Genomic DNA, 25,097 nt, shown 5'->3' with positions numbered 1-25,097 from the left:
GCCATACTGTGTTTCGTTGAGTGAAAAAAAATATAAGACGGTGTCTTATTTTAGGAGAAACACGGTATTATATATCTTGGGAGTCAGCCAGAGTGGCTGGAGCAGCCCAGTCAGATGGGTCCTGTATAAATAATAAATCCTATTATTATTATTATAATTATAATAATAATTATTATTATTATTGAAAAGGACATCCCTATTTTCCTTGGAGAAATGTTGAAGCGTATGCTGCTTGAATGGTAAAGAAAAAGTCTGCAATAATACAGGTGAAACTCGAAAAATTAGAATATCGTGGAAAGGTTCGTTTCTTTCAGTAATTCAACTTAAAAGGTGAAACTAATATATGAGATAGACTCATGACACGCAAAGCGAGATATATCAAGCCTTTATTTGTTATAATTGTGATGATTATGGCATGCAGCTGGTGAGAACCCCAAATTAACTATTTCAACTTTGGGGTTTTCATCAGCTGTGCGCCATAATCATCACAATTATAACAAGCAAAGGCTTGGCATATCTCGCTTTGCATGTCATGAGTCTATGTCATATATTAAACTCCAGTAGCTAATGAAAACAATTGCTTACATAAATGGACTTTTCCACGATATTCTAATTTTTCGAGTTTCATCTGTACATTGGGGACCAACTAAGTTTGTTCTTGGTATGAGCTTTCGTGTACATGCACACTTCTTGAGGCACACAAAAGCTCATACCAAGAACAAACTTAGTTGGTCTCTAAGGTGCTACTGGAAGGATTATTTAAATTTTTAATTTTGTTTTGACTATGGCAAACCAACACGGCTAACTACCTGTAAATAATACATTGGGTTAAGGATACATTTGTCTCTTTATTTTTGCTGTCAATTTCGCCATTTCCACATAGTTTTGAATTGGCCGAGGGTTTTTCAACAGGGGGCCAGACCACTGTGCCTCAGGCCTTATGGGGGGCCGGACTACGGTATATTTTCAAGAAAAAGAAATGAACGAATTCCTATGCCCCGCAAATAACCCAGAGATGCATTTTAAATAAAAAGACACATTCTACTCATGTAAAAACACGCTGATTCCCGGAACGTCCGTGGGCCAGATTGAGAAGGCGATTGGGCCAGATCCGGCATCCGGGCCTTAGGTTGCCTACCCATGATCTATCTCCTTTCACCTTCATTTTGACGCCAATAAAAAATTGAAGGGGGGGGGGGAAAGAGAACCTCTAAACTTAGAAATGAAAAAGACTCATTGGAGATTTAAAATAAATAAATAAATAAATAAAAATCCAGAACTTTCAGGAAGCCAGAATTCCAATTATTCATAGTTCTTTGAAATGAGAAATTCCCCCTAGCAGGAAATTCTTTCTGCATGCTTACAACTGGAAGATTGCCAGGAAAATCCATTTCCTGCATCTTTCCAGCAACTGGCGCTCCAAATGCTGGTTTTGATCTACGAGTTCCTTGTTTCGAGTTTCCAGATCGTGAATATTTTCGGCTGAAACCCACCCACCCCCACCCCCACCCCGAGACACAGCTGCAAAGCAGGAAGCCCCGAGTTCAAATGCCGCCTCTGACATGAGGCGTGCTAAAGGCAAGCAACACCAACCGCCTTGCTCTTGGCCTCAGTCTTCCCCATCTGCGGAATGGGCTGAAGAACACAGGCAAACTTTGCAGACAAGATACCATGTGCGGAGTTCTTTGAACCCCATACGAAGAGAGAAGACGTTTTTAGTTTTTCCTGTTTGATATTTTTTAAATCATTGTTCTCTGTAGTTCAGTTTGAATTTTATGGTATATTAGGTTGAAAACCTTAAATAACATTGATTTTTTTAAAAATTCTCATAGTCCCCTGCAAATCACATTTTGCTGCATTTATAAGATTTTGAAATAACAATTAATAATAATGATAATGATAATCCAGATCAAACGGGGGAGAGGGGGGTGGAATTCAAATGAATCTGACAAGCATCTGAAAAGAACTAAGTTGCCCCCAAATCCCTAACCAGCACTTTACGGGGGGGGGGGAGTTTAATTACTGAATTAAATTTTGATATTGTTTTGCAAATAACAGTTATCAATGAAGGGGAGGGTGGGAAAACTCTTGGAGCAGAAAGTCCTGCCTCTGAAATTGCCGTCTTTTTCCCGTGTATAAAACGATGTTTTCTGCTAACTTTATTGAGTCAAAAATGGGGGTGGGGGGGGGTCGTCTTAAATACCAGCATTTCCTCTTCCCTGTTAGTTGGCAACCCACCCTGGGAAAAACAGAAGGAGAGAATTGCTGGGGGGTGGGGAGGAAAGTTAATCGCCCCCAAACCTCTTGATCTTCCAAGGAGGCCCCAACCTCGTCACTACTCGCGAGGAAGAGAGCAAGCAGGCTTTTTTCCGGGGTGCGGAACACCGGAAATCTGCAATGCATTGCAACATCAACCAGACACTTTTTTTTATTTTTCGCAAAGGGGAACAAAGCGCAATGCAAATTTCAAAGGGGAGCGTGCGTGGGAGGGAGGGAGGGAGCCCGGCGCGCATCCCCGCAACATCCTCACGTGCGCCTTACCTGCTTTCCGGAGAGACGCTCCCAAACGCGTGTCAAGGTCAGTCTCCCCCCCCTGGCCACGTTCTCGGATCGCTGGAAAGAGGGAAACTCTCCGCGCGTTACTCCACCCTGGAGGCAGGATCGGGGCTGAGCGGCACCACCCCTTCCGGGTCCCGATCCAGGCAGTGCCCCGGCGTGGTCCTACTCGAGAGTAGACCCGTTGGAATTGCAGGGCGCGTTAATATCTGCAGAGTTTCTTTGGGGTGAAACCCTTTCCCTCTCCATTGCCTCAAGTCAAAGGGGGCAGGATTTAAATCTTTTCTTAACGCGACTCTTGCGCCTTACAACACCCCTGTAAGGGAGGCTGAGCTCTGCTGAGTTTTTAAATAATAATAATAATAATAATAATAATAATAATAATAATAATAATAATTAATAATTTTATTTTTTATAGCCCACCCATCTGGCTGGGTCTCCCCAGCCACTCTTGGTGGCTTCCAGCACATTAGAAAACATAACATTTATTTATAAATATTATTTTAAAAACCATAATATAATTTTTGGGTGGGGAAGTTTTTCAAGCAGAAAAGCTGAAATGTCTTGGCCGTCCTCTGCAATTGCTTCATCTCCATATTTGCGGAAAGGGGAGGGTGGTGGGTGGCTGGAGAAGCAACGCCTCCTCACCTGGTTCACATGTGGAACTCACTGCAACAAGAGTGTCCTGAAGGGTCTTTTTTGTCATATGTGGTGGAAGTATATAAAAGCTAAAGGCTTTGGGGGGGGAAGATAGATAATGAGTTGAAGGAAATGTTTCAGTTGGTTGTTCCCAAAAGTCCTGCAGCTTTTCTCCCAGGGGTAATAGGGAGGGAGTTTCCCCAAAAAAGACGATTAAATTAATTATTGTATGTCTGCAACAACAGCAGCCAGAATCCTGTACGCTCAGAAATGGAAAGGAGGAGAGGTCCTAAGGAAGAGGAATGGTTTCAGAAGTTAGGTATAAGGTGGGAATGAAAGAAGTAAGGGTGGTGAAAATCAATTAAAAATCTCTCTAATAATAATATTAATAAAAATAAGCCTCCTGGCAGTTCCTAGTGGAAAAGGACTAAGGCAAATTCATGAAGAGGCATGCAGTCTACGAAGGGTAACCAGCAACTATAGTCAGCGTGAAGCATCCTCACCCAGAGGCAGTCTATCTGCATGTCTCTTTCTGTATTGACTTTTACAAACCACACTTTCATTGGAAAATAGCTGTCCCTTCTATTTCCCCTCAATTGTACCTTTCCTGCTTATTCTACAAGGAAATATTAATAACTAATTTTAAAAAAGAGGAAAGTTAGCCAGACTAACTTGTGGAACTCCCTTCCATAGGAGCGCTTAAGAGCAGCGGGGAGAGGGAAGAGACCTCCCTCGACTAGGCTGGGTTGGTGGCCAGGAGAATCGGAACGCGCTCCGGAACTGTCTAGAACCATCAAGGCTGTTCCGGAACGTTCCCTGAAGCCAGAATGCTCCATTGTCTGATGCTCTGGAGATGCCAGGAATGGGAGGATGGGTTGGCGGACCCCGTGCCTGGCCTTGGTGGCGGTTCTGGTCCTGGGGCCGGGCCCCTCCTGGCTGTGCCTGCAGTGCGACCCCAATTTTGCCCTCCGCTTCGCCTCCTACGCCCCCACTTGAGCCGCAAGTCCTGGGGGCTGGGGGACGTCCCAGCTGCGGGGCGGAGGCTGCGGGGCTGGGCCCAGGACACGCTGCAGGAATTGAACCTGGGTGTCCCGGCGGAGATCCGTGAGTCGCCTCGCAGGCCCTGCTCCTGCACCTCCCCTGACTCCCAGGATGCCGGATGTGGCCCTCCAAGTCTCCGATGTGGCCCTGGGGTCATAGCACCTGCTAAGCAGTAACACCACTTCTCTCCCCATGCACGGGCCCCATGTCAAAGATGGGAAAATTCAGCCTTGTGTGCCAATGTGGCCCTCTAGACCTCTCCACCTGGCCCCTGGAAATCTCTGCAGGCCACTCCCCCTGGCCCCAGGCCCTCATTGGCCCAGCTGGGTCTGCAGTCTTCTTACATCCCTTGCACCGCCCACTGTTGCCCCTGGTACTGCCCACCCCTGGGATGTGGCCCTGGGAAGGCCAACTCGAAGGAAACGTGGCCCTCAAGCTAAACAAATAGGTTCCCCCCCCCACCTCCCACTTAGACGAAGGAAGACAAGGCTTTCCTGCACCGGGTTAACCTGTGGAACTCCCTTCCACAAGATGTGGGGGTGGTGACTAAAAACCAGGTTATTCTTTTTTTAAAAAAAAATATCAAAATGGCTCTTTGCCAAAACTCTTGACCAGTTAGGAGCCACAGCCTTGCATTTAAGGTCCACGTGGACTGCGGCTTCCCGGGGGGGGGGGCGGCTTATAATTTTTTGTATGCTCTCTCTCCACATCCTGTCCTTTCCCCATCTCTCCCAATCTTGCACAGCAATGGAGAAACTCCAGAAAATAGCTACAGTTGTCTATGGGAAACTGGACACCCTCTTCAACGGCAACTCTTACAAGCCAGGTAAATAGATATAAATATATAGATATCTAGAAAGGGTCGGCCTGTATCTGTTTGCCTGGATGATGATGGCCATTTTATGGTAACTAGAATTGCCCAAGGCTGCGATTCCTCTGAAAAGTCTGCAGATGTTCTAATTCACAGAATTGTAGAGTCGGAAGGGACCCCGAGAGGCATCTACTCCAACCCCCTGCAATGCATGAATCTTTTGCCCAATGTGGGGCACAAATTCACGACCCTGAGATTAAGATTCATGCTCTAACAAGTATAAAAACACACACATGCTGCTGGGTCTCTCTCTCTCCTCCCCCCCCCCAAAGGTGTCCTTCCAGAAATCCGGCGTTCCATTTTCGAGGAACAAGTCAAATTGCTACGGAATGCCATCATCGAAAGTGAGTTTCCTTTTGTTTCCTGGATTATACATATCTGTATTTCAGAGCAGGACTTAGCCTAGGGCTTGCCGATCAGAAGGTCGGCGGTTCGAATCCCCGTGATGGGGTGAGCTCCTGTTGCCATTCTTCGATTGTTGGTAGCTCCTGCTGTTTCCATTTTTGGCTAGTAAAATTCTTACTGCCGTTGTAGCATACATAAACATTTTTGATCTATGTTTGGTATTTCCACTCCACCATTCCTAATAGAAATGCTTCAGGTCTCTTTGGAAATATGTACCTGAACATTTTTTAAAAACTCGTTATATATATTATTCCAGAAGACTTTAACCTTGTCACAAGTCTGCTTGTGGGAATGCATTTAAGTATAGTTTCATAATAAGCCATTCCTCCTTCGTTGGTAACCCTACTCCTCATCAATTCGTGCAAATAATTAAGAGGAATAAATTTTTGTTGGGGGGTTATTAGTGAATTTTTTATTTTGTTTCAGAAAAAGAGGGGGGGAAATGCATTAGAAGCGGAGAAATTGAGATCAACAGGGGATGCATAACTTCTGGGAACGCCTTGCAGGAAATAATCATAGCATTCTAGAGTTGGAAAGGGACCCCAAGGGTCATCTAGTCCAACCCCCTGCGATGCAGGAATCTCAGCTCAAGCACTGTTAAGTTGGTTGAATGCAACTGGTTAATCAACTGCACGGCCGCGCCCAAACGTTAATTACTCTTGAGAGGCGGCCAGAGCGCCACGAGGGAACCCCGCAGCCTAAAACCGACTCACTTTCTCTCTCTCTCTCTCTCGCCCTTTCCTTAGGTAGAGTGAAGTGTGAACGCCATTGCGGTAAGTGGGGTTTGTGGGGAGGTGTGCCCCCTATCTTTGTGTGCCTGAACGGAGAGAGAGGAGCGTGTGTCGAGGCCCTCTGGCTTTTGTGGGGTCAAGACATGAGCCTGTGGGTTGGCCAACATCCATCGCGCCCCCCCGTCCACTTTGCCTCTGGCTGGCCCCACCCACCGAAGGCCAGTGGCCCCTGGGTGATGGCCTGCAAAAGGAAGGCGGCCCCTCAGCTGGAAAAGATTGCCCCACCCTTCAAAATGTGGGTTTGGACTTTGCATCGCAAATAATGCTCTGGTGTTTTAATCTGTGATGCAGAGGAAACGGGTCCATCACCAGCCTCAGCCAGCCGGCCACCTGCCTGCCTCCCTCCAGTCCACCTGCCTACCATCTTCTTCCTCCTCCTCTGTCTAAGTGTTGCCCTCTTGGAACAGCAGGGAGGAGGAGGAGAACAGGGACAAGAAACCAAATGCAGCCCTCTCTGCTTGTCCTTGGCTCTGGCGCCACCTGCTGTCGGCCTCCTGTCCTGATCCACCTGCCCAAAGGAGGGCTTGCGGGAGCGACCGGGCGCAGGGATACCAAAGGAGGACGACATCCGCCGGTTCTAGTGCTTTATTACAACTGATCCAGAACACGGCTGCCAGACTGGTGACGGGGACAGGCCCTGGGACCATGCAACGCCATTTTATTTTACCCCGCCCATCAGGATGGGTTTTCCCAGCCACTCTGGGCAGCTTCCAACACATATAAAAACATAATAAAACCTCAAGCATTAAAAACTTCCCGATACAGGGCTGCCTTCAGATGTCCCCTAACATTTTATAGTTACTTATCTCCTTGGAAGGACATTCCACGGGAAGGGTGCCATCACCGAGAAGGCCCTCTGCCTGGTTCTCCATACTCACTTCTCACAAATACAAAGGAATTTCAGAATAGACTGGAAAGAGAAGTTGCTGAATTGCAACTCATTACCAAACTCAAAACCACGGGAGACCTAGTCTGAACAAAGACATTGGATTCTTATCTCATTATACATGACAAAGCTATCTTTAGCCATCTCACCCTTGCTTTTTCCTTTAGGACTAATTGAAGTCGTTAACAGTCGTCAACAGGTTTATCACAGCTATCAGCCTATCACCCATTCCCATCACCCTTCTGAGTAATACCCCTCCCACTATATTTAAGGGTCTGGTGACTTCTGTTTCAGTGTATCTGAAGAAGTGTGCATGCACACGAAAGCTCATACCAAGAACAAACTTAGTTGGTCTCCAAGGTGCTACTGGAAGGATTTTTTTATTTTGTTTTGACTGGGAGCCAATGTAGGTCTTTCACAGGCATAGGCAAACTCGGCCCTCCAAATGTTTTGGGACTACAACTCCCATCACCCCTGACCACTGGTCCTGCTAGGGATGATGGGAATTGTAGTCCCAGGAGGGCCGAGTTTGCCTATGCCTGGTCTTTCAGGACTGGTGTTATATGGTCCCAGCAGCTGCTCCCAGTCACCAATCTGGCTGCCAGATTTGACGTCTTCTCTTTTTCTGTTTTACAGGAATAAAGCAATACGAAGCTGTTTCTTGCGTGACATGCAACGCCACCAAGCCAGCTTGCTTTGGATATAATTGCGAGTAAGAATTCTCTCTCCCATTCCCACATTAGAAAAAATACAACTACAAATGGCATTTGGGAGAGGCTTCTGCACTTATTCTCCACTGTGTGAAATCTAAGCCAGTGGTTCCCAAACATTATTTTTTTGCGGGATTTTTTTTGGGGGGGGGAGTATGTCCCCTTGGTTCCACCAACTCATTCCCAGGGGGAAAGCAGTATTCAGAATAGCAGTTTGCAAGGAAGATAATAACACAATGAAATTCAAAACCAGTAACAACTAAATTGCACATTTATTCAAAATCCAATTAGAACAATTTAGTTTAATTCAACAAAACTGATTTCCTTATCCATTTTTTTCTTTGGCAGGAGCTTCTTCCTTCCATTTTTGTGCATTAAGAAATCCTAGCTTTGCTGTCTTTACTTAAATAACAGCTTAATCATCTTTTTTGAAACTTCTGTCCCTATAATCGCTAAAAGAAAAGCTTCACTTATTTTTTTTTATTTACAGGTGGGTAGCCGTGCTGGTCTGCCATAGTCGAAACAAAATAGAAAATTCTTTCCAGTAGCACCTTAGAGACCAGCTGAGTTTGTTCTTGGTATGAGCTTTCGTGTGTATCTGAAGAAGTGTGCATGCACACGAAAGCTCATACCAAGAACAAACTCAGCTGGTCTCTAAGGTGCTACTGGAAAGAATTTTCTATTTTATTTTTTTGTATAATCATTTTGAGCATCTTTTATATCTCATCATATATCCTATCCCAAAATACCCTCGGCTTTCTTACAAGTCCAGCACCTACATATGGGGAAGAAAACCCAATTCGCTTGATTACACTACCAGCAGTTAGAACACTGTCCAACCATCTCATCCTCTGTCGTCCCCTTCTCCTTGTGCCCTCCATCTTTCCCAGGATCAGGGTCTTTTCCAGGGAGTCTTCTCTTCTCATGAGGTGGCCAAAGTACTGGAGCCTCAACTTCAGGATCTGTCCTTCCAGTGAGCACTCAGGGCTGATTTCCTTCAGAATGGATAGGTTTGATCTTTTTGCAGTCCATGGGACTCTCAAGAGTCTCCTCCAGCACCATAATTCAAAAGCATCAAATTCTTTGGCGATCAGCCTTCTTGATGGTCCAGCTCTCGCTTCCATACATCACTACTGGGAAAACCGTAGCTTGAACTATACAGACCTTTGTCAGCAAGGTGATGTCTTTGCTTTTTAAGATGCTGTCTAGGTTTGTCATTGCTTTACTCTGAAGAAGCAGGCGTCTTTTAATTTCGTGACTGCTGTCACCATCTGCCAGAGCGGTCAACCTTCCATTTTTTTTGCATTGGGAAACGGCCATAGCTGTCAACTTTTCCTTTTCTTGCAATGGGAAACGGCGCCGAATAAGGAATTTCCCGCAAAAAAGGGAAAGTTGACAGCTATGCGCATCTGCAGTGATCATGGAACCCAAGAAAGTGAAATCTCTCACTGCCTCCATTTCTTCCCCTTCTATTTGCCAGGAGGTGATGGGACCAGTGGCCATGATCTTAGTTTCATCTTCCATTAAAAACTGCAAAAAAGCGGATGAATTGAAAGTGGAGACGATGGGGTTACCTTTCCCTCTTTATCTGTTTGTTTCATAACAGAAAACAAACTTTTAATATAAACTAATAATCATATAGCCGCCCGGTAGCTCAGTTGGTAGAGGATGAGACTCTTGGGTGCAGACTTTAAGGGATGTGGGTGGTGCTGTGGTCTAAACCACAGAGCCTAGGGCTTGCCGATCAGAAGGTTGGCGGTTCGAATCCCCGCGACGGGGTGAGCTCCTGTTGTTCGGTCCCAGCTCCTGCCACCTAGCAGTTCGAAAGCACGTCAAAGTGCAAGTAGATAAATAGGTATCGCTCCGGCAGGAAGGTAAACGGCGTTTGTGCGCTGTTCTGGTTTGCCAGAAGTGGCTTAGTCATGCTGGCCACATGACCTGGAAGTTCTCTGCAGACAAACGCCGGCTCCCTCGGCCTATAGAGCGAGATGAGCGCCGCAACCCCAGAGTTGGTTCAGACTGGTTCATTAGGGCAAGTGGCTTCAGTCTGGCCCTGACACCCAGGAAGTCTCTCCAGCCACAACCCCACATTCTGACCCCGAGTTTTTGTCCCCCGCCCCCCCCAGGTCCTCTGAAGACTGGGAAGACGCCTTGAAGGGCCTCTATGAGTACATGTGAGTTCTCCAGGGGCTGTGCCGGGTTAGCGGTGGAGGGCGGTATTTGGGAGGCAAGAAAGGGGAGCTGCGGTCCCTGGCGAAGTTTCTAGTCCCCGTGTTTCTGGAGACAGGGTGAACGAAGCGAGACGGAGAGGGGGGCCCCTGGGGCCCTCCCATGTTGTTGGACTCATCCCTGGCTTGGGGCCAATGGGAATTGGAGTTGGCAACATCGGGTGGCTCACAGGTTTGCCTAAGAAGATGCATTCTCTACTCTACTGCATGCAAGCGAAGAAGAATGCCCCTCCTTGCAGCAGAGGCGCGCGGGGGGGGGTAATTTGCATCCCTCCATAGATCATTGGGGGAAGGCCTCTATTTGCAAGATGTATTCCCTCCTGAGAAAGGAGAATGCCCCTTGGATTCATGCTTGCTGGGAATTCAAAATTGTATATATATTTTGGACCAGGGTCTTCCAATATTGGGACCCAGGTGGCGCTGTGGGTTAAACCACAGAGTCTAGGGCTAGCTGATCAGAAGGTCGGCGGTTCGAATCCCTGCCACGGGGTGAGCTCCCGTTGCTCGGTCCCAGCTCCTGCCCACCTAGCAGTTCGAAAGCACGTCAAAGTGCAAGTAGATAAATAGGGACCGCTCCGGCGGGAAGGTAAACGGCGTTTCCGTGCGCTGCTCTGGTTCACCAGAAGCGGCTTTGTCATGCTGGCCACATGACCCGGAGCTGTCTGCGGACAAACGCCGGCTCCGGCTCCCTCGGCCTATAGAGCGAGATGAGCGCCGCAACCCCAGAGTCGGACACGACTGGACCTGATGGTCAGGGGTCCCTTTACCTTTACCTTTACCTTCCAATATTCTCTCCGAAATTATTACACGACCTCCCTTGCCAAGTCCAGCCTTAGCCCTGCTTTCACGAAGCCCAGATTCCGACCCTACCACAAAGCATAAAAGATTTAAGTCTTTTTCTACTGGTAGCTGCACATCGAGTGATAGCAGATCCCTGGAAATCCCAGGTGTTGAGACTTCTGGAGATGTGGTTCGATAATATTAGGTCTATAGCTAGTTCGGAACGACTAACTGGGCTTGGAAGAGTTTGCAAATGGGGTTATAAAGGAAAATAAAACCTGGTCTCCCTTCTTTTCATATGTAAGGGGGGGGGGAAGAGAAAATAAAGCTCTCCCACCAGCCTCACAAACCTGTCTGTAGAGAACCTGTCTTAAGACCATGTAAAGTGGCATTTTCCTGCCACCTGCTTCATAGAATAAAAGGCAGATGGTTGGAAAACTTTTGTAATGTCTCAGGTTTTAATCAAGACATTGTGGCTGGGGTTTTTTGAACCGCTTTGGAACTCCTCTTGTTACTACTCTGTGTGTTGCTTTGTGCTGCAGTCTCTGCTTTATTGAATTTGCTGCATTTTTAATTTAAAAAAATTAAGAAGAAAGGGGAATGCCTCTTCTTAGATAAAGGATCAGTGGCACTCTCGTTTTTGCAGAGCTTCCAGCTCCTGCCATTCCTGGCTCCCGGCCATGTGGGCTGCTGGGGCTATGGGAAGTTGCAGTCCCGGCAATGTAATGAGGGCCACAGGGCCCCACCTCGGCCCTTCGGACTTTCACCTCGCAGAGGTCAACAATGCCACGTCCACACACAGGCGACAAGCCCCAGGCTGTTTGGCGGAAACAGAACACAGCAGTCCTGCCCCCTATAGAAAGAACTAGCTGGTGTTGGCTCTACAGGATTCCCAATAGGTCGTGGCACTTTGGAACTCACTGCCTCTTGATATCAGACAGGAATGTCCGTGGTACCCTTTGTGGCGCCTGCTTAAAACATATTTGTTTAGGGAAGACTATCCCAACACATTATTATTATTATTATTATTATTATTATTATTATTATTATTATTATTTATTATTATTATTATTATTATGCTGCCCATCTGGCTGGGTTGCCCCATAAACATTGATATGTTTTGATCTCCTTTTAGTATTGTCACTCATTTTAATTACCTTTCAAATGCTTTTAGCTGTTTTTAAAACTGTTTCTCCCAGTAAAATTTAACGTTTCTTGCACACCACTTAGAGGTTTTTGTTACAACCTGGCGATATAAGAATTTGATTGGAGAAGTATAAAGAAGCCTGATATATCCTGTTTTTTCCTCCTCCTCCTCCTCCTCTCTCTCTCACAGATACAGTTTGACAACGTAAGTTAGGCGTTTTCACGTGTGTTTTGGAGCAAAGTTTTCCGCAGCGACAAAAATTTGAGCGCGGGAAACGGAAGATTTTGCCCCCTTCTGCAAGGCCCCCTTGACTGCGCTCAGTGCGGAAGGCGGTGGCAGGAGTCCCCCTGACAGACAGCGGAGGGGCAGCAGTTTTCCAAAATGACAGGAGGAGAAGACTCTTAATCTCAGGGTTGTGGGTTCAAGTCCCACACTGGGTGAAAGATTTCTGCATCGCAGAGGGTTGGACTAGATGACTCACAGTTTTGTGTGTGTGTGTGTGTGCATGCAGAATAGAAGTGTGTGTTGTGTGTGTGTGTGTGAAGATCCTCAAAATTATTTTGCTAGGAACTCCTTTTTTTACTTAAGATTTTTTAAATTAATTTTTCATAACTTTAACCAATTAATTTCAATTTTCAAATTTGTTATACATTTCTCTTACGATTTGACTTTCCACCTTTTCTTCCATGCTGTTTTTCATTCCAATCCCTTTCACAAGTATCACACATTTCATCTAAGACAGATTCCTCCATTTCATCTATTATCGTTTTCTTCCTGTTGCTCAAATTTCAAATCCTGCTTGCGATTTCATTTGGTCACAATAATTTTTTCCCTTCAAATAACCCAAAATTTTATAGTTCAGATTTTATTTATTTTTTTGATTAGCTGGGAACTATTTTCCGGGTGATTTTTTAACACCTGGCCGCTGTCTCCACAGGGACCCAGGCGAATGGTCGATAGCACTGAAGCAACTCCCAGGATTTAGGTAGGCACCCATTTCCTTGACAGCCACTGGGAAAAACTGAGGCACTTCCCCACAAAACGTAGGGCAACAGCTGCGGGTGGGGAAACAGCGGCCGGGAGAATGAGTTTGTGGGAGGGAGAGGCCGCCTTATAGATTAAATTAACGAATCGCTGTGGAGAGGATATAGCAGGGACTCAGTCCTAGAGAGGAGTGGCCCCTTTCTGAGATAATTGTTCCGTCCCAGGAAGCGGCGCCAGAGCTGAAGTGAAGACAGGACGGCCAGCCTGTCAGGGATGTTGTGCTTTACAGGAACTGCCTTGAGGAGCAGGTTAGAATAGGTGACCATTAGTCTCACCCAACTCTGGGATTTTATGTTGCATTCAGCAGAGCAGAGGGGCCTTTCAACGCCTATCGATCCTACTGATGCAGGATTGCAGCAGCTAAGCAGGTGTAAACAACCTGGAAAATAATAATATTTTTATTATGATTTATACCCCGCCTATCTGGCTGGGTTTCCCTAGCCACTCTGGGCGACTTACAGCACATACAGGGTCCACAAGGGAAGAGGGAGGCAGATACAGGAAAGGAATTGGGACCCACAGCATCCATGTGTTTTAAGAAACCACTAAGAACATTTTTAGAGCATTGCGGTGGGTGGGGTTAACTGACCCTAGGGGGTCCCTTCCAACTGTACAATTATGTCTTTCTCTTCCCCCCTTTATCTTTCAGCCACTGCACATCTACAAGGTAAACAAGCGGCCTCGAGGAAAGATGGACGGGAGTTGCTGAGCCAACGTTGTTGTTGTGTTTGTGGCTGCGCATGCATGCGGCATTTTAAAAGCCCACGGCTTCCCCCAAAGAGAGCTGTAGTTTGCCCCTTGCAAAGCGACAATTCCCAGCGCCCTTATCCTAATGCCATAATGTTGCAAGTCTATGGTGTGGCCACGTTTTGAATCCCCCGTTCCGTTCTGGTCACCTCTCCTTGAAAAGGAGATTGTAGAGCAGGGGAAAGTTCAGAAAAAGGGCAACCCGAATGATCCGAGGGATGGAGAAAGGTTGCAGTATCTGGGGCTTTTTAGTGCAGAAAGGGGTTACACGAGAGAAGTTCACGCATAGTTTGGAGAAAGCAGATAGAGGGAAGTTTTTCTGTCTCTCTCATAACACTTGAACTTTGGGATATCTGACCAAGGTTGGAGGATTCAGGACCGATGAAAGGAAGTCTTTTGTCACACGGCGGTTAAACTGTGGAACTCGCTGCCACTGGAGGCAGAGGTGGCTTTAAAAGAGGATTAGACAAATGCATGGCCATCAATGGCTACTAGCCAAGAAGGCTATGCTTTGCCCACCACGATCAGAGGCAGTAATGCTTCAATAACAAGAGAGGAGAGGGCTCTTGTGTTCGAATCACGCCTTTGGGTTTCTCAGAGGCATTTGGTTGCAAGAAGAGGGTGCTGGACTAGATAGGCCATCTTATGTTCTTAAGAAAAAGACAGCTCCCAGCACACACTGGCAGAAAATTGTGCACTTCCTTTTTTCAGTTCAATAATGAATTGCTTCCCACAAGGCTTCTGGAAGGGATTCGCAATGCAATGATTCTTTTAAGCTGTTTTTATATATGTTAACAATCACACTTTAAAACTATAAATATTGTTACACGCCACTCCAATCTCTTGAGCGGCGAGAGACTCCAGGGTTCCTGCATCTACCCAGGGCTGTTTCCCTGGAAAGGAGGCCAGTAGAATCCCACTTCTGACACCAGTGTTGCGCACACCCAAATCTCCAAGTGGCGAGAGACTCAGGGGTTTTGGGCACTAACTCAGGGTTTGGCCTCCTTGAAATAAAGGCCAGGGGAGACAGTGGTGTCTTTAGAGTTTTGTTTTTTATCAACCGGCACATGGCATTGAACTTAACTCCGTGTCTTCCTCTGTTTCCGCAGACCAGAGAACCTGAACTTTACGAGTAAGTTTCCAAAACTTTGAGGGTGCTGAGGGGCATGGCTTCACAACTTATGGGCTGATATGAAATAGAGGCATTCTCTTCCATTAGCAAGGAACACCTCTCTTCTTAGATCAAGAAGGAGAAACATCTCTGGCCCATCCAAAGTTGCTGGACTCTCACCTCTTGTCCTCCCCAGACCACGTGTGAGATGGGAGTAATGGTTCCATCTTAAAGAGGCATTCTCTTTTGAGGACTGCGCCTCTTCTTCGAGAAGGGACGTAGGAACCTCTGTGTCTGTCGACTCCCGGCAGCCACCCACCATCAGCAAGCCCAAAAATCAGGAATGGAGTTGTCCTTCAACATCTGGGGAGGCCACAGGTTCCTAATCTGTTATGCCACCATGTTACAGAGATGGAAAGGTGGAGGCAGAAGGGCGCTGCATGCTGTTTTTAGGGACAGCAGCTATGGGAACAAGGGGGTCTCTAATGCCTGCTTTGTGTCCCCTAGGTATAGAGAGCACCCTCTCGAAAAACTGGCTCAACTTGATGGCACTGAAGGAGCTGCAGGGAGAGACCCCCGTTCTCCAGCTCCTCGCCCCGATCTGCTGAATTCTTTCCCTTCCGCAATGTTTTACGGAAAGCCCACTTTGATGTAATAAAATTATGGATAGAGAGACCCCTGCAGTTTTGGTGCTATGAAGCCTGGTTGTATTAGAAAAATGGTCTCGCAAACTGCAGGTACCGAAAGGCGGTCAATTTTATGGACAGGCTGACATTCATTCATTGGTTTTACAAACAGCCAGGAACCTGGTAGATCCCTCCCAACTACATATGAAACGGTCTGGGTCTTTTGAAAGGAAAAATGGGATCAACTGAAGAAGGGGTTAGATGGCTCAAAAAAAACAAAACAAAAAAAACAAACGGTGAATTGATGCGTAAAGTAACCAAAACCGAAGCTTTTCCAAAGGTGGGTGGGGGGGGGGGAGAGATGAAAGACCTTTCAAAGTCAGCTGGTTTTGTAATTTTATTGGATCATCTCAACATACACACACGCACACACAAAAATTGGTACAGCAGCTTTGTGGCGTTTTCTCTTTCGGGGATTTCAGGGGAAGTGGGGGAATGTCGATAGCAAATAAGTTTGATTTTCTTCTTCCTCCCCCCCCAAAAAAAACATAACACATCATACAGTTTTTTAAAGGTTCTAGAATCACCAAAAGGTTTCTGCAAGAGAACATAATCTACATGCTAAAGTGAGGGGTTTTTTTTCCACCAGGAATATATGTACACATATATAGATATATACTTCTTTTTTAATCCACTAATTCCAAGGAACATTTGTCCTTTCAAAGACAAATTTAAAAGATGCCGTGCATCCTCCCGACGCACACGCAAAAATCCGGACTAAGCCACGGAAGGTTGACCAGGAGCTTCTCCCCATCCCAAACCATTTTTTAATACTTTTACCAGCAACACGGGCCCCAACTATAATGTGGGAGGGGGGGAGACCTGGATCCATCTGATAAACCAAGTTCTGCAGAGCAAAATGCACCCCTCTTTTCCTAAGCCGACAAGCATTTTGCAAGTGGTTTTGGATTTTAAAAAACCCAAACCTACCTCTAATCATGGGGGGGGGGAGGCTGAGACACCCGTGTCTTGAAACAAGCAGCACATCAAAAGCAAGCCAGAGACCAGGGTTTTTCATGCTTGTTTCTGTGCTCTCTCTGCATCCCACAAAATATACTTTATTTGGGGACGGGGCAGGTTCAAAAACGATACTTGGCGAAACAGATGGGTTCTTTTTTTAAAAAAATTGCTAAGTGCCATATTCCTTTCAACAGTGATCAAGCTGCTTTGAGGCCAAAATAAGCAAGTCGCCGGCTCACTTCCATCTTACGGGACAGGTGCGTGGGGGAAGGTTTGTCAAAACTAGAGGGAAGACGTCTTGTTTTCCAGCCAAGAATCTCCAAAACACAAGGAAGATGCCCCACAATCTGTGCGGTCTGCCAGTTTCTTGGACCAATGTCACGTAGCTGATAGAGTCTTGATCTGGGAGTTCAGAAGCCCGAGGCACAGTTTATGGGAGCAGGTGGGATATGGGGCGAAAAGGGATAATTGGGGTCACGGTGGGACGGGGAGGACCAGACCATGCCGAGAGCAGCAGCCAAAGGGGGTCAACCTAACGTGGTAAGCCAAATAAAAATGTCAAAAATAAATTTGGGGGGGGGGAATCCACACACAAACCAAGAGACAATGAACCTTTGGATTTCCAGTTTTCCTTTTGCTACATTCTAAACAAAATAAAAACTTCAGGAATGTGAGATTTTGCTCTCTCTCTCTCTAAGCGGACATCACAAAGACCCACGGGAAGGGGAAGGGGAGTTGATCGATCCCGTCCTCGGAAGGCAGGAGGGGAGGGAAACACAACTGGCTTGTGGTGGAAGGGAAGCCAGCTTCCAAAAAAAACCCCCAACCCCCCCTCCCAACAACAGCAACAACAAAACAAATTACAGGTACAGTCAGCCTGGATGTGGAACACACAGCAACACTATTGATGGCGGTGACCCAGAAGAGCATCTGTGATGTTGGAGCCGATTTAAAGAGATTCTGACGCGGTGCTTGCGATTTCTTGGGTCGCTCACCACCACACCTCATGGGGCCATCGACTGTGGCAAGGATCAACGATGGCAGGGCCCTTCTCTGGTACAGGAGAAGTTCCCCACCACGGCTGGTCGACAAGTTCAAAATGGAATGTGAGGGAGGGGGCAGAGAGAGAGACAGGCTACAGCTTCAGGATGTGTAAACCGCCAGAACCGAAAAAACAACACCCACCCACACGCCCTGCGTCCCAGGGCGGAGTGGGAGGGGGAAAATGCACGCCCCCAGGAGGGCAGGTAGGGAAGGACCATATGTGTGCATGGGGGGGGAGAGAGGGGAGGGGAGAGAAATCTTTATCGCTCGGCTGGATTCAGTCTGTGTGAGCCTCACGACACTTCTCTCTCGGGGGAGGCGGGAGGAGGAGAACGGATCGCACCAGTTTCTCGGGAGCAACTCAGCACTTTGACAGGGTCTCCTTGAGTTCAGACAGCGGTTGCCCAGCAAGGTCGCCTCGTTGCACTTGGCATCGATGGAGATGGAGTTCTCTCCCTTTGAAAAGAGAGTGGTTTTTCGTTTGTGGGTGCGGAGAGAGAGAGATCAACAGCAAACACAGATTTTGCCCAACCAACATGATCCAAGGAGGTGGAGTGACTCCCCTAGGATGCAATCATCCCCCCACTGTGTCTGCCACCCCCCCACTTACCTTTTTAACTAACAGACAGACATGATGGCCCTGGATAGAACGGCTATACATCGATGCGCAGGACCCACTCGCTCGACAACTGAAGGGGAAGAAGAGAAGAAAAGAGTTTTGGATTTGATATCCTGCTTTTCACTACCCGAAGGGTCTCAAAGCGGCTAACATTCTCCTTTCCCTTCCTCCCCACAACAAACACTCTGTGAGATGAGTGGGGCTGAGAGACTTCAGAGAAGTGTGACTAGCCCAAGGTCCCGCAGCAGCTGCATGTGGAGGAGCGGGGAATCGAACCCGGTTCACCACATTACGAGTCTACTGCTCTTAACAACTACACCACACTGGCTCTGGGAAGGAAAGAGAAGGCGTTTAAGTCTTCTTCCTCTCCCTCAAAAACAAGGCTAAGCTTTCAGGAGTGTGAATAAGAAGAAGAAGAAGAAGAAGAAGAAGAAGAAGAAGAAGAAGAGAAGAAGAAGAAGAGCCTTCAGGAGAGGCTTACTCCCTCTGAAGAAGAAGAAGAAGAAGAAGAAGAGAGAAGAAGAAGAAGAAGAAGAAGAAGAAGAAGAAGAAGAAGAAGAAGAAGAAGAAGAAGAAGTGGTGCCTTCAGGAGAGCTTACTCCCTCTGCCCATATCAGCAAGAGGCACTGGTTAATCTCCCGTGGGGAAGAAGCAGAGCCCAAAGCAGGGACTCATGCTGAGAAGCGACGGAAGATCTCAGAGAGTGGGGCAATTCTCCTTGGATTGATCACTCCTGATGCAACCAAACCCGGTGCAGAGAGAGACAGCAGGTAAAGGCAGCAAAAGCCCAACCCCACTTACCTGCCAGTCATAAGGACTTAAGCAGGGTGTGGAAATTTGTCCCCTAAACAATGCCAATAGCTGGGGGGGGGATCACACCTGGCAACTAATCTATTAACATTATTTTCAGCTCTCCAACCCCACTGTGACAGTCTATCCTGGGTTGGGTTTTTTGTTTTTGTTTTGAGAAGGGGGAACTTCCTGCAGCAGGAACTCACCTGAGAAGTGATGGTGGAAGCAGATTTTGCCAGGACGTGGTGGAAAGGCATGGTGATGCTGTCGACTTTGAAGGAGCTGGCGTGCAGGTCCCCCGACTCCAGCAACTTGGCATAAGCATCACTTGGGGGGAGGAGAAATCAAGGTGAGTTGAGCGGCAAAGGAAGCTGGGGGGAACAGGAGTGGGCCTGGACACCATCTCCGGCTTGCCCACTTCTGCCCAAGGCGGGCCGGAAAAGCTTTTTAATGAAATTGTTTATTTTGATCTTGGGGCCAACCAGGCCCAGCGAGCAAAAACACACTCATACCGACACACAAAGAAGAAGAAACGGCATCAAAGTAAGTACATTCAAATGACGCTGCAAAGAAATACGGTTCATAAACAAGCTTGTTTTTTCCTGCTCTGGAGGGCAGGACTCGAACCCATGGCTTCAAGGTACAAGAAAGGAGATTCTGACTAAACACCAGGAAGAACTTTCTGGCAGGGAGAGCTGTGTGATAGTGGAAAGGGTTCACTTGGGAGGTGGTGGGCTCGCCCTCCTAGGTGATTTTTAAGCAGAGGTTGGATGCCCATCGTGTCATGGATGCTGGAGCCGAGATCCCTGCATTGCAGGGGGCCTTGGGGTGCCCTTCCAGCTCTACAATCTATGATTCTATAAACGTTTTCTCATAAAAGCAGGGCAAGGGAGAGGCGTGCCAGGTCGACTCTCTGCATCCAACAGCGGAAGTTTATTTTGTCACCTCCCAGAGTGTCAAGAATACTGCTTAGGCACTACGCTCCCATTGACGTGGCGACTTTCGAAGTCTTGTAAAGACAGTACAGTGGTACCTCTGGTTACGTACTGAATTCGTTCCGGAGGTCCGTTCTTAACCTGAAACTGTCCTTAACCTGAAGCACCACTTTAGCTAATGGCGCCTCCCACTGCGCCGCCAGAGCACGATTTCTGTTCTTACCCTGAAGCAAAGTTCTTAACCTGAAGCGTTATTTCTGGGTTAGCGGAGTCTGTAACCTGAAGCGTCTGTAACCCGAGGTACCACTGCAGTCTGCCCTTCTCCGCAAGGGGCTCACCTGTAACAGGGCGTCGTGATAAGGTAGGAGGCGCAGCTGAAATGCAACTTGAAGTCCAGCTTTTCGTGTGTCGAGCCTTCCTCGTCCTGCCAGAAAAAAAAAAAAACAGAGGGTGGGAAGCGGGGGCAGAGGAAGCAGATACCGACAGAGCCCCCCCCCCCCCGGCTCAACGCATCCCTGAAACAGCTTCTTCTCATGGGTCCCAATGCGGAGCGGGGAAGGAGGCAGAAGAAGCCCCCAACTGACCCTCCCCACATGCTCCAATTTTCACTCCAGGCATCTGCCTAGCTGTCCCTCTCCGAGGCTTTGAAAAAAAATAATCTGGCTTTTCAGTCCCTTCTACCCATACGAGTCCCAAGGATGGATAAAACGGCATCCAATATTTTAATATGAAATCACCATTTATTACTTTTCTATACTGCCCTTCACCCGAGGATCCAGGGCGGTTCTCTGGCATAAAAACACAAAAATACACAACGGAAAAGCAGTAACCCCTCCAGGCCACAGATTTAGTTAGTGTACAATGGATTTTTATATATCAAGCTGCCTGCCAGCTTTGTCTGCCTCCTGCACTCAACCTTGGCTGGAGAAGTAATAAACCCATTTTTGTGGGCGACGGAGGGGCCGAGGAGGAGAAAAACGAGGTCTCCGTAGCTGCCTCCTTCTCCCCAGAGAGGTCGGTGCCTTCACCCACCCTCCTAGATGCCCACATATTGGCACGATGCCCTGCGGGTGCTGCTAAACTCTGTCATGAGCCCCTGTGGCCAGCATGACCAATGGCCAGCGGTGAAGGTGGGCGTTGGGTGTTCAGCGTCGTCCTGAAGAGAGGAGGGTGTCACCCCCCCACACACCCCTGACTTATTTATTTAGAACAAAACAAAACAAAAATAAAAAAATCCTTCCAGTAGGACCTTAGAGACAAACTAAGTTTGTTCTTGGTATGAGGTTTCGTGTGGTTCAGGACTCTTTCATCCTTAATCTGTTTCAAACCTTAAAAAAAAAATACTGTGCAAACTGAGTTTAATGTTAACGGTGTGCTTTATTTATTCTAATTTACTTATGAGATTTATATGCTGCCCTTCATCACAAGATCTTGGGGCGGTTGGCAGGAGTAAAAAAAAGACAGGTTAAAAACATGAAAGTAAGTAAAATTTAATTGCAGCAGCCTGCCCTAGGACCTCAGGGTGAAGGGCAGGCAATAAATTGTAATAATAGTAAAATAATAATAATAATAATAATAATAATAATAATAATAATAATAATAATAGAATTCAAGCGCTGGGAAAGTGGAAGAGGCCCTTACTTTGACGATAAATGCGAGGGTTCCTTTTAGCTTCTGCGCCATGACAATACTTTGCAAGGTGAAGACAAATTGGGCTTCGCTGGACACCCCTAAATTGGAAGAAGGGAGTGGGGGCAGGGGAAAGAGAAAATTTAAAAATGAAATAATTCACAAATATTCACTCTCTTCCATTTTGGCTCAAGGTTGATTGATTGGGGGGGGTTATGCCGCCACACAGAGTCACACTAAGAACACATAGTTTGAAAGCGTATGAAAATGAAAAGCATCAAAGTCACCCAGCAATGTCACACCGTTACAGAGAAGACTCCCCCCCCCCCCCGGCTACCATCACATTGAAATCCCATCCGACCTCAAGAGCACCTCAGGGCTTCCGAAATCTTCACCCCTTTCAGCACCGAGTCTTATATTCCCACTGCAAGGTTTCGTTTTAATTTATTTCATAAATTTATATACCGCTCGACAGTAAAACAAACCAACCTACCTCACAAATTTATAAAGAGTTAAAAAAAATAAAACAAACCTGAGAGCATTACAAAAGGAATAAAACAGTAAAATTGTAAGTGGAAACAACCCGAACATTCAAAAAATTAAAACCAGCAGCAAACTGAAGACGCACCAAGCAGTCTAGGGATCTGAGTTACCCCTTGAAATAAGACCACGCTGTAATACAGATTTGCTCCAGATTTGAGGGGTTCCAACATGCATTCCCATATCCCAGTAAGGAGCTGGTGAGTTCTGTATACCTCCTGCCTCCCCCAAAAAAACTCCACAACATTTTGACCTCCCAAAAGGCAGAAAAGGGGAGGAAATTAACACATATATTGGACCCTCTAAATTTGGGCCAAAGTTTGAAAGAATACCCACAAAAGAAGAATGGAGCAACAAATTAATGGACTGTGCCAAAATGGCAGAACTGCCAGACTGAGAGGCACTAGCAACAAAGCATTTGTAGAAAAGCGAAACCGTTTTTGGGTCACTTAACTACTTTAATTCTTCCCCAGTACGAGATGGATTTATATCTTGAGCAACAGAAGAAAAAAAAACGTGCTGTTTTCAGGTTTATATTTTATACTTTGTGTGTTGTTAGAAACTAACGGGCAGTTCAGAGATGCAACGTCTTATCAAGTGATATGGGAAGTCACAGAAAAATAAGAATGGCAACACAAGATGTATTATGTGAATGTATAATCAGTAGCTCAGGTGACAGCAAAAACTGCAATTTTTTAGCAGGGGCAATTAGATTGAGATCTATTATTTGATTAACTTTCTAAACATGGCTCAGCTTTTTTTTTATTAATCAAAAGAAAGCCTATTGGCTCACATGTTTTATATCTGTGACTAAAGGATCGTGTTTCACTTCTGTCATTTGTATTAATGTAAGCTTCCGGTAAAACTTCCAGTAAACCTCCAGAACATATTTTATCTTATTGATATGGCTTGTGGCTCAAACAAATGAAGTTTTTATCTATCTATTATGTCAAAATATAATAATAATAATAATAATAATAATAATAATAATAATAATAATAATAATAATTAGTTTGAAAGGTTTCTCCTGGGCTTAATCAAATGACTCTTTTGATGCCATTAAATGTTTCGTGGAAAGTGAGGATTTCTTGACACTCCTTGATGCCTCTGCATGCACCCCCACCCCCTGCAAAGACAGGACATACCAGGGGGCAGCTGGAAAGGGACGGGAATTCCGTCATGTATCGAGGAGCCTTCCGGCCGGAACATTTTAGTGTTGAGTGAGTCCAGGACGTTCACCTCCATGCTCTTCAGGAAGCTGCTGCTTTTGTTCTCGAAGATGATGGAGACGGTCACCTGGCTGTCGTTCTGCAGGTTCCCCTGGATGTCGTAGGTCTGCGGAAGGAGACATTTGTGAAGAGGGAGCGAGCAGCAGCCGAGCTGGACACAATCACTTGACCATCGCACATTTAAGGGGCTTGCTCTCCACGGAGGTGCAGACCCAACCCCACTCACCATTTTGATGTACGCGTTTTCGGCAAGGAGGGCGTAACTTGACATAGGCTGGAAGGCAGAAAGAAAAGGGCGTCACTCCTGAGCTGCGGCCAATTATGTGTGGAGAGACAGCGTGGTTAGAGCATCGGAAGAGGACTTGGGGACCGGGTTCGAATCCCCACTCAGCTAAGAAGCTGTCTGGGTGGCCTTGGGCCAGTTGCTCACTCTCAGCCTAACCTACCTCCCAGGCTTTTTTGTACGGACTAAATGTATGCCACCTTGAGTTTGTTATAGAAATAAAAAGTTCTGCTCGGGGTAAACCCACTGAAATTAAGAGTAGTAATGCCTATTCATTTCAGTGGGTCTACTCTGGGCAGGACTAACACTGGCTATGATTAAAAGAAATCTCTATACACGAGTGTTTCCCAAACTTGGGTCTCCAGCTGATTTGGGGACTACAATTCCCATCACCCTAACCACTGGTCCTGCTAGCTAGGGATGATGGGAGTTGTAGTCCAAAAACAGCTGGAGACCTGAGTTTGGGAAATCCTGCAGAAGACCTCTCAAGCAGTTTGCCAGATGGCCTTAAATATTCATTTAAAATAGCAATAGAAAACAAGTTAATACCGGTAATAATAACAAGAAAAAAAACCCAAAAGGTTCAATTATAAGACCCTTGCTCACCGGTAACGGTTCATCCTCCAGCGTCCCGTTCTGCACCGATTCTGCAGGGAGCTCCTCTCCGTTGTTGCCCTGGTGCTTTTTTGACTTCTTATCCTTGGACTTCTCCTCTTTCTTGTGCTTCTTCTTCTTGTGCTTGGAGGATTTCTACTGGGCCAGGGGCAAATCCAGGGGTCAGACACCTTCCTCCCGTATCGCCCATTAAAGGCCAAGGCTCACCCCAGGCGATCTCCGCCAGGCCCTGCCCTGTGCAGCTCCCTGCCCATAGAAGGAACTGCCCCTACCTTCCTTTCAAGGTCTCGCAAAAACTGTTTTTGGGACAGGCCCTTCACAATACGAATGTTTCTATTTAACCAAGCAGCGTCTACAGCTGTCTTATTGTGGTTTTTAATTAATAACAAAAAATTATAATCATATTATTTATATGCTGCCCATCCGGCTGCGTTGCCCCAGCCACTCCGGGCAGCTACTAACAAAATATTAAAAACACAATAAAACACTAAACATTAAAAACTTCCCTATATGGGGCTGCTTTCAGGTGTCTTTCAAGTTGTGTAGTTGTTTTATCTCCCAGACATCTGATGGGAGGGCGTTCCACAGGGCGGGAGCCACCACCGAGAAGGCCCTCTGCCTGGTTCCCTGTAACTTCACTTCTCACAGGGAGGGAACTGCCAGAAGGCCCTCGGAGGTGGACCTCCATGTCCAGACTGGACGATTGGTTTTATTGTATACCATATTGCATGCTGTCTTGACATATCTTATGAAAGCATAGGTCGCATATTCAAGTAAACAATAAAAGAAGACAACTGACAACCCCCCTG

The 25,097-nt window shown here is 46.6% G+C and overlaps 2 protein-coding genes across 2 annotated transcripts in view; one reads left to right on the top strand and one right to left on the bottom strand.

Annotated features, from left to right (window-relative positions):
- Window positions 1–4,040: 4,040 nt before the first annotated feature.
- IZUMO4 (IZUMO family member 4) lies at window positions 4,041–15,623 on the top strand. Its single transcript, XM_033136696.1, is given in 12 exon segments — window positions 4,041–4,180; window positions 4,183–4,299; window positions 4,982–5,062; window positions 5,380–5,451; window positions 6,259–6,285; window positions 7,826–7,901; window positions 10,026–10,073; window positions 12,244–12,258; window positions 12,992–13,039; window positions 13,748–13,765; window positions 14,955–14,977; window positions 15,464–15,623. Coding segments are annotated over 12 exon segments (741 nt in total). The 5' UTR covers window positions 4,041–4,065; the 3' UTR covers window positions 15,565–15,623.
- A 2,251-nt stretch (window positions 15,624–17,874) lies between these two features.
- AP3D1 (adaptor related protein complex 3 subunit delta 1) overlaps window positions 17,875–25,097 on the bottom strand; it is a 49,681-nt gene continuing 42,458 nt past the window's right edge. The window contains 11 exon segments of the mRNA XM_033136497.1: window positions 17,875–18,045; window positions 18,048–18,102; window positions 18,257–18,321; window positions 18,324–18,335; window positions 19,264–19,293; window positions 19,296–19,384; window positions 20,331–20,416; window positions 21,634–21,722; window positions 23,307–23,496; window positions 23,617–23,664; window positions 24,280–24,423. Coding sequence (XP_032992388.1) covers window positions 18,008–18,045; window positions 18,048–18,102; window positions 18,257–18,321; window positions 18,324–18,335; window positions 19,264–19,293; window positions 19,296–19,384; window positions 20,331–20,416; window positions 21,634–21,722; window positions 23,307–23,496; window positions 23,617–23,664; window positions 24,280–24,423 — 846 coding nt within the window. The 3' untranslated portion in view covers window positions 17,875–18,007.

Source organism: Lacerta agilis, chromosome 18 (assembly GCF_009819535.1).
Source record: "Lacerta agilis isolate rLacAgi1 chromosome 18, rLacAgi1.pri, whole genome shotgun sequence".
Taxonomy (NCBI): Eukaryota; Metazoa; Chordata; class Lepidosauria; order Squamata; family Lacertidae; genus Lacerta; species Lacerta agilis.
This window is presented reverse-complemented; position numbering and strand designations above follow the sequence as displayed.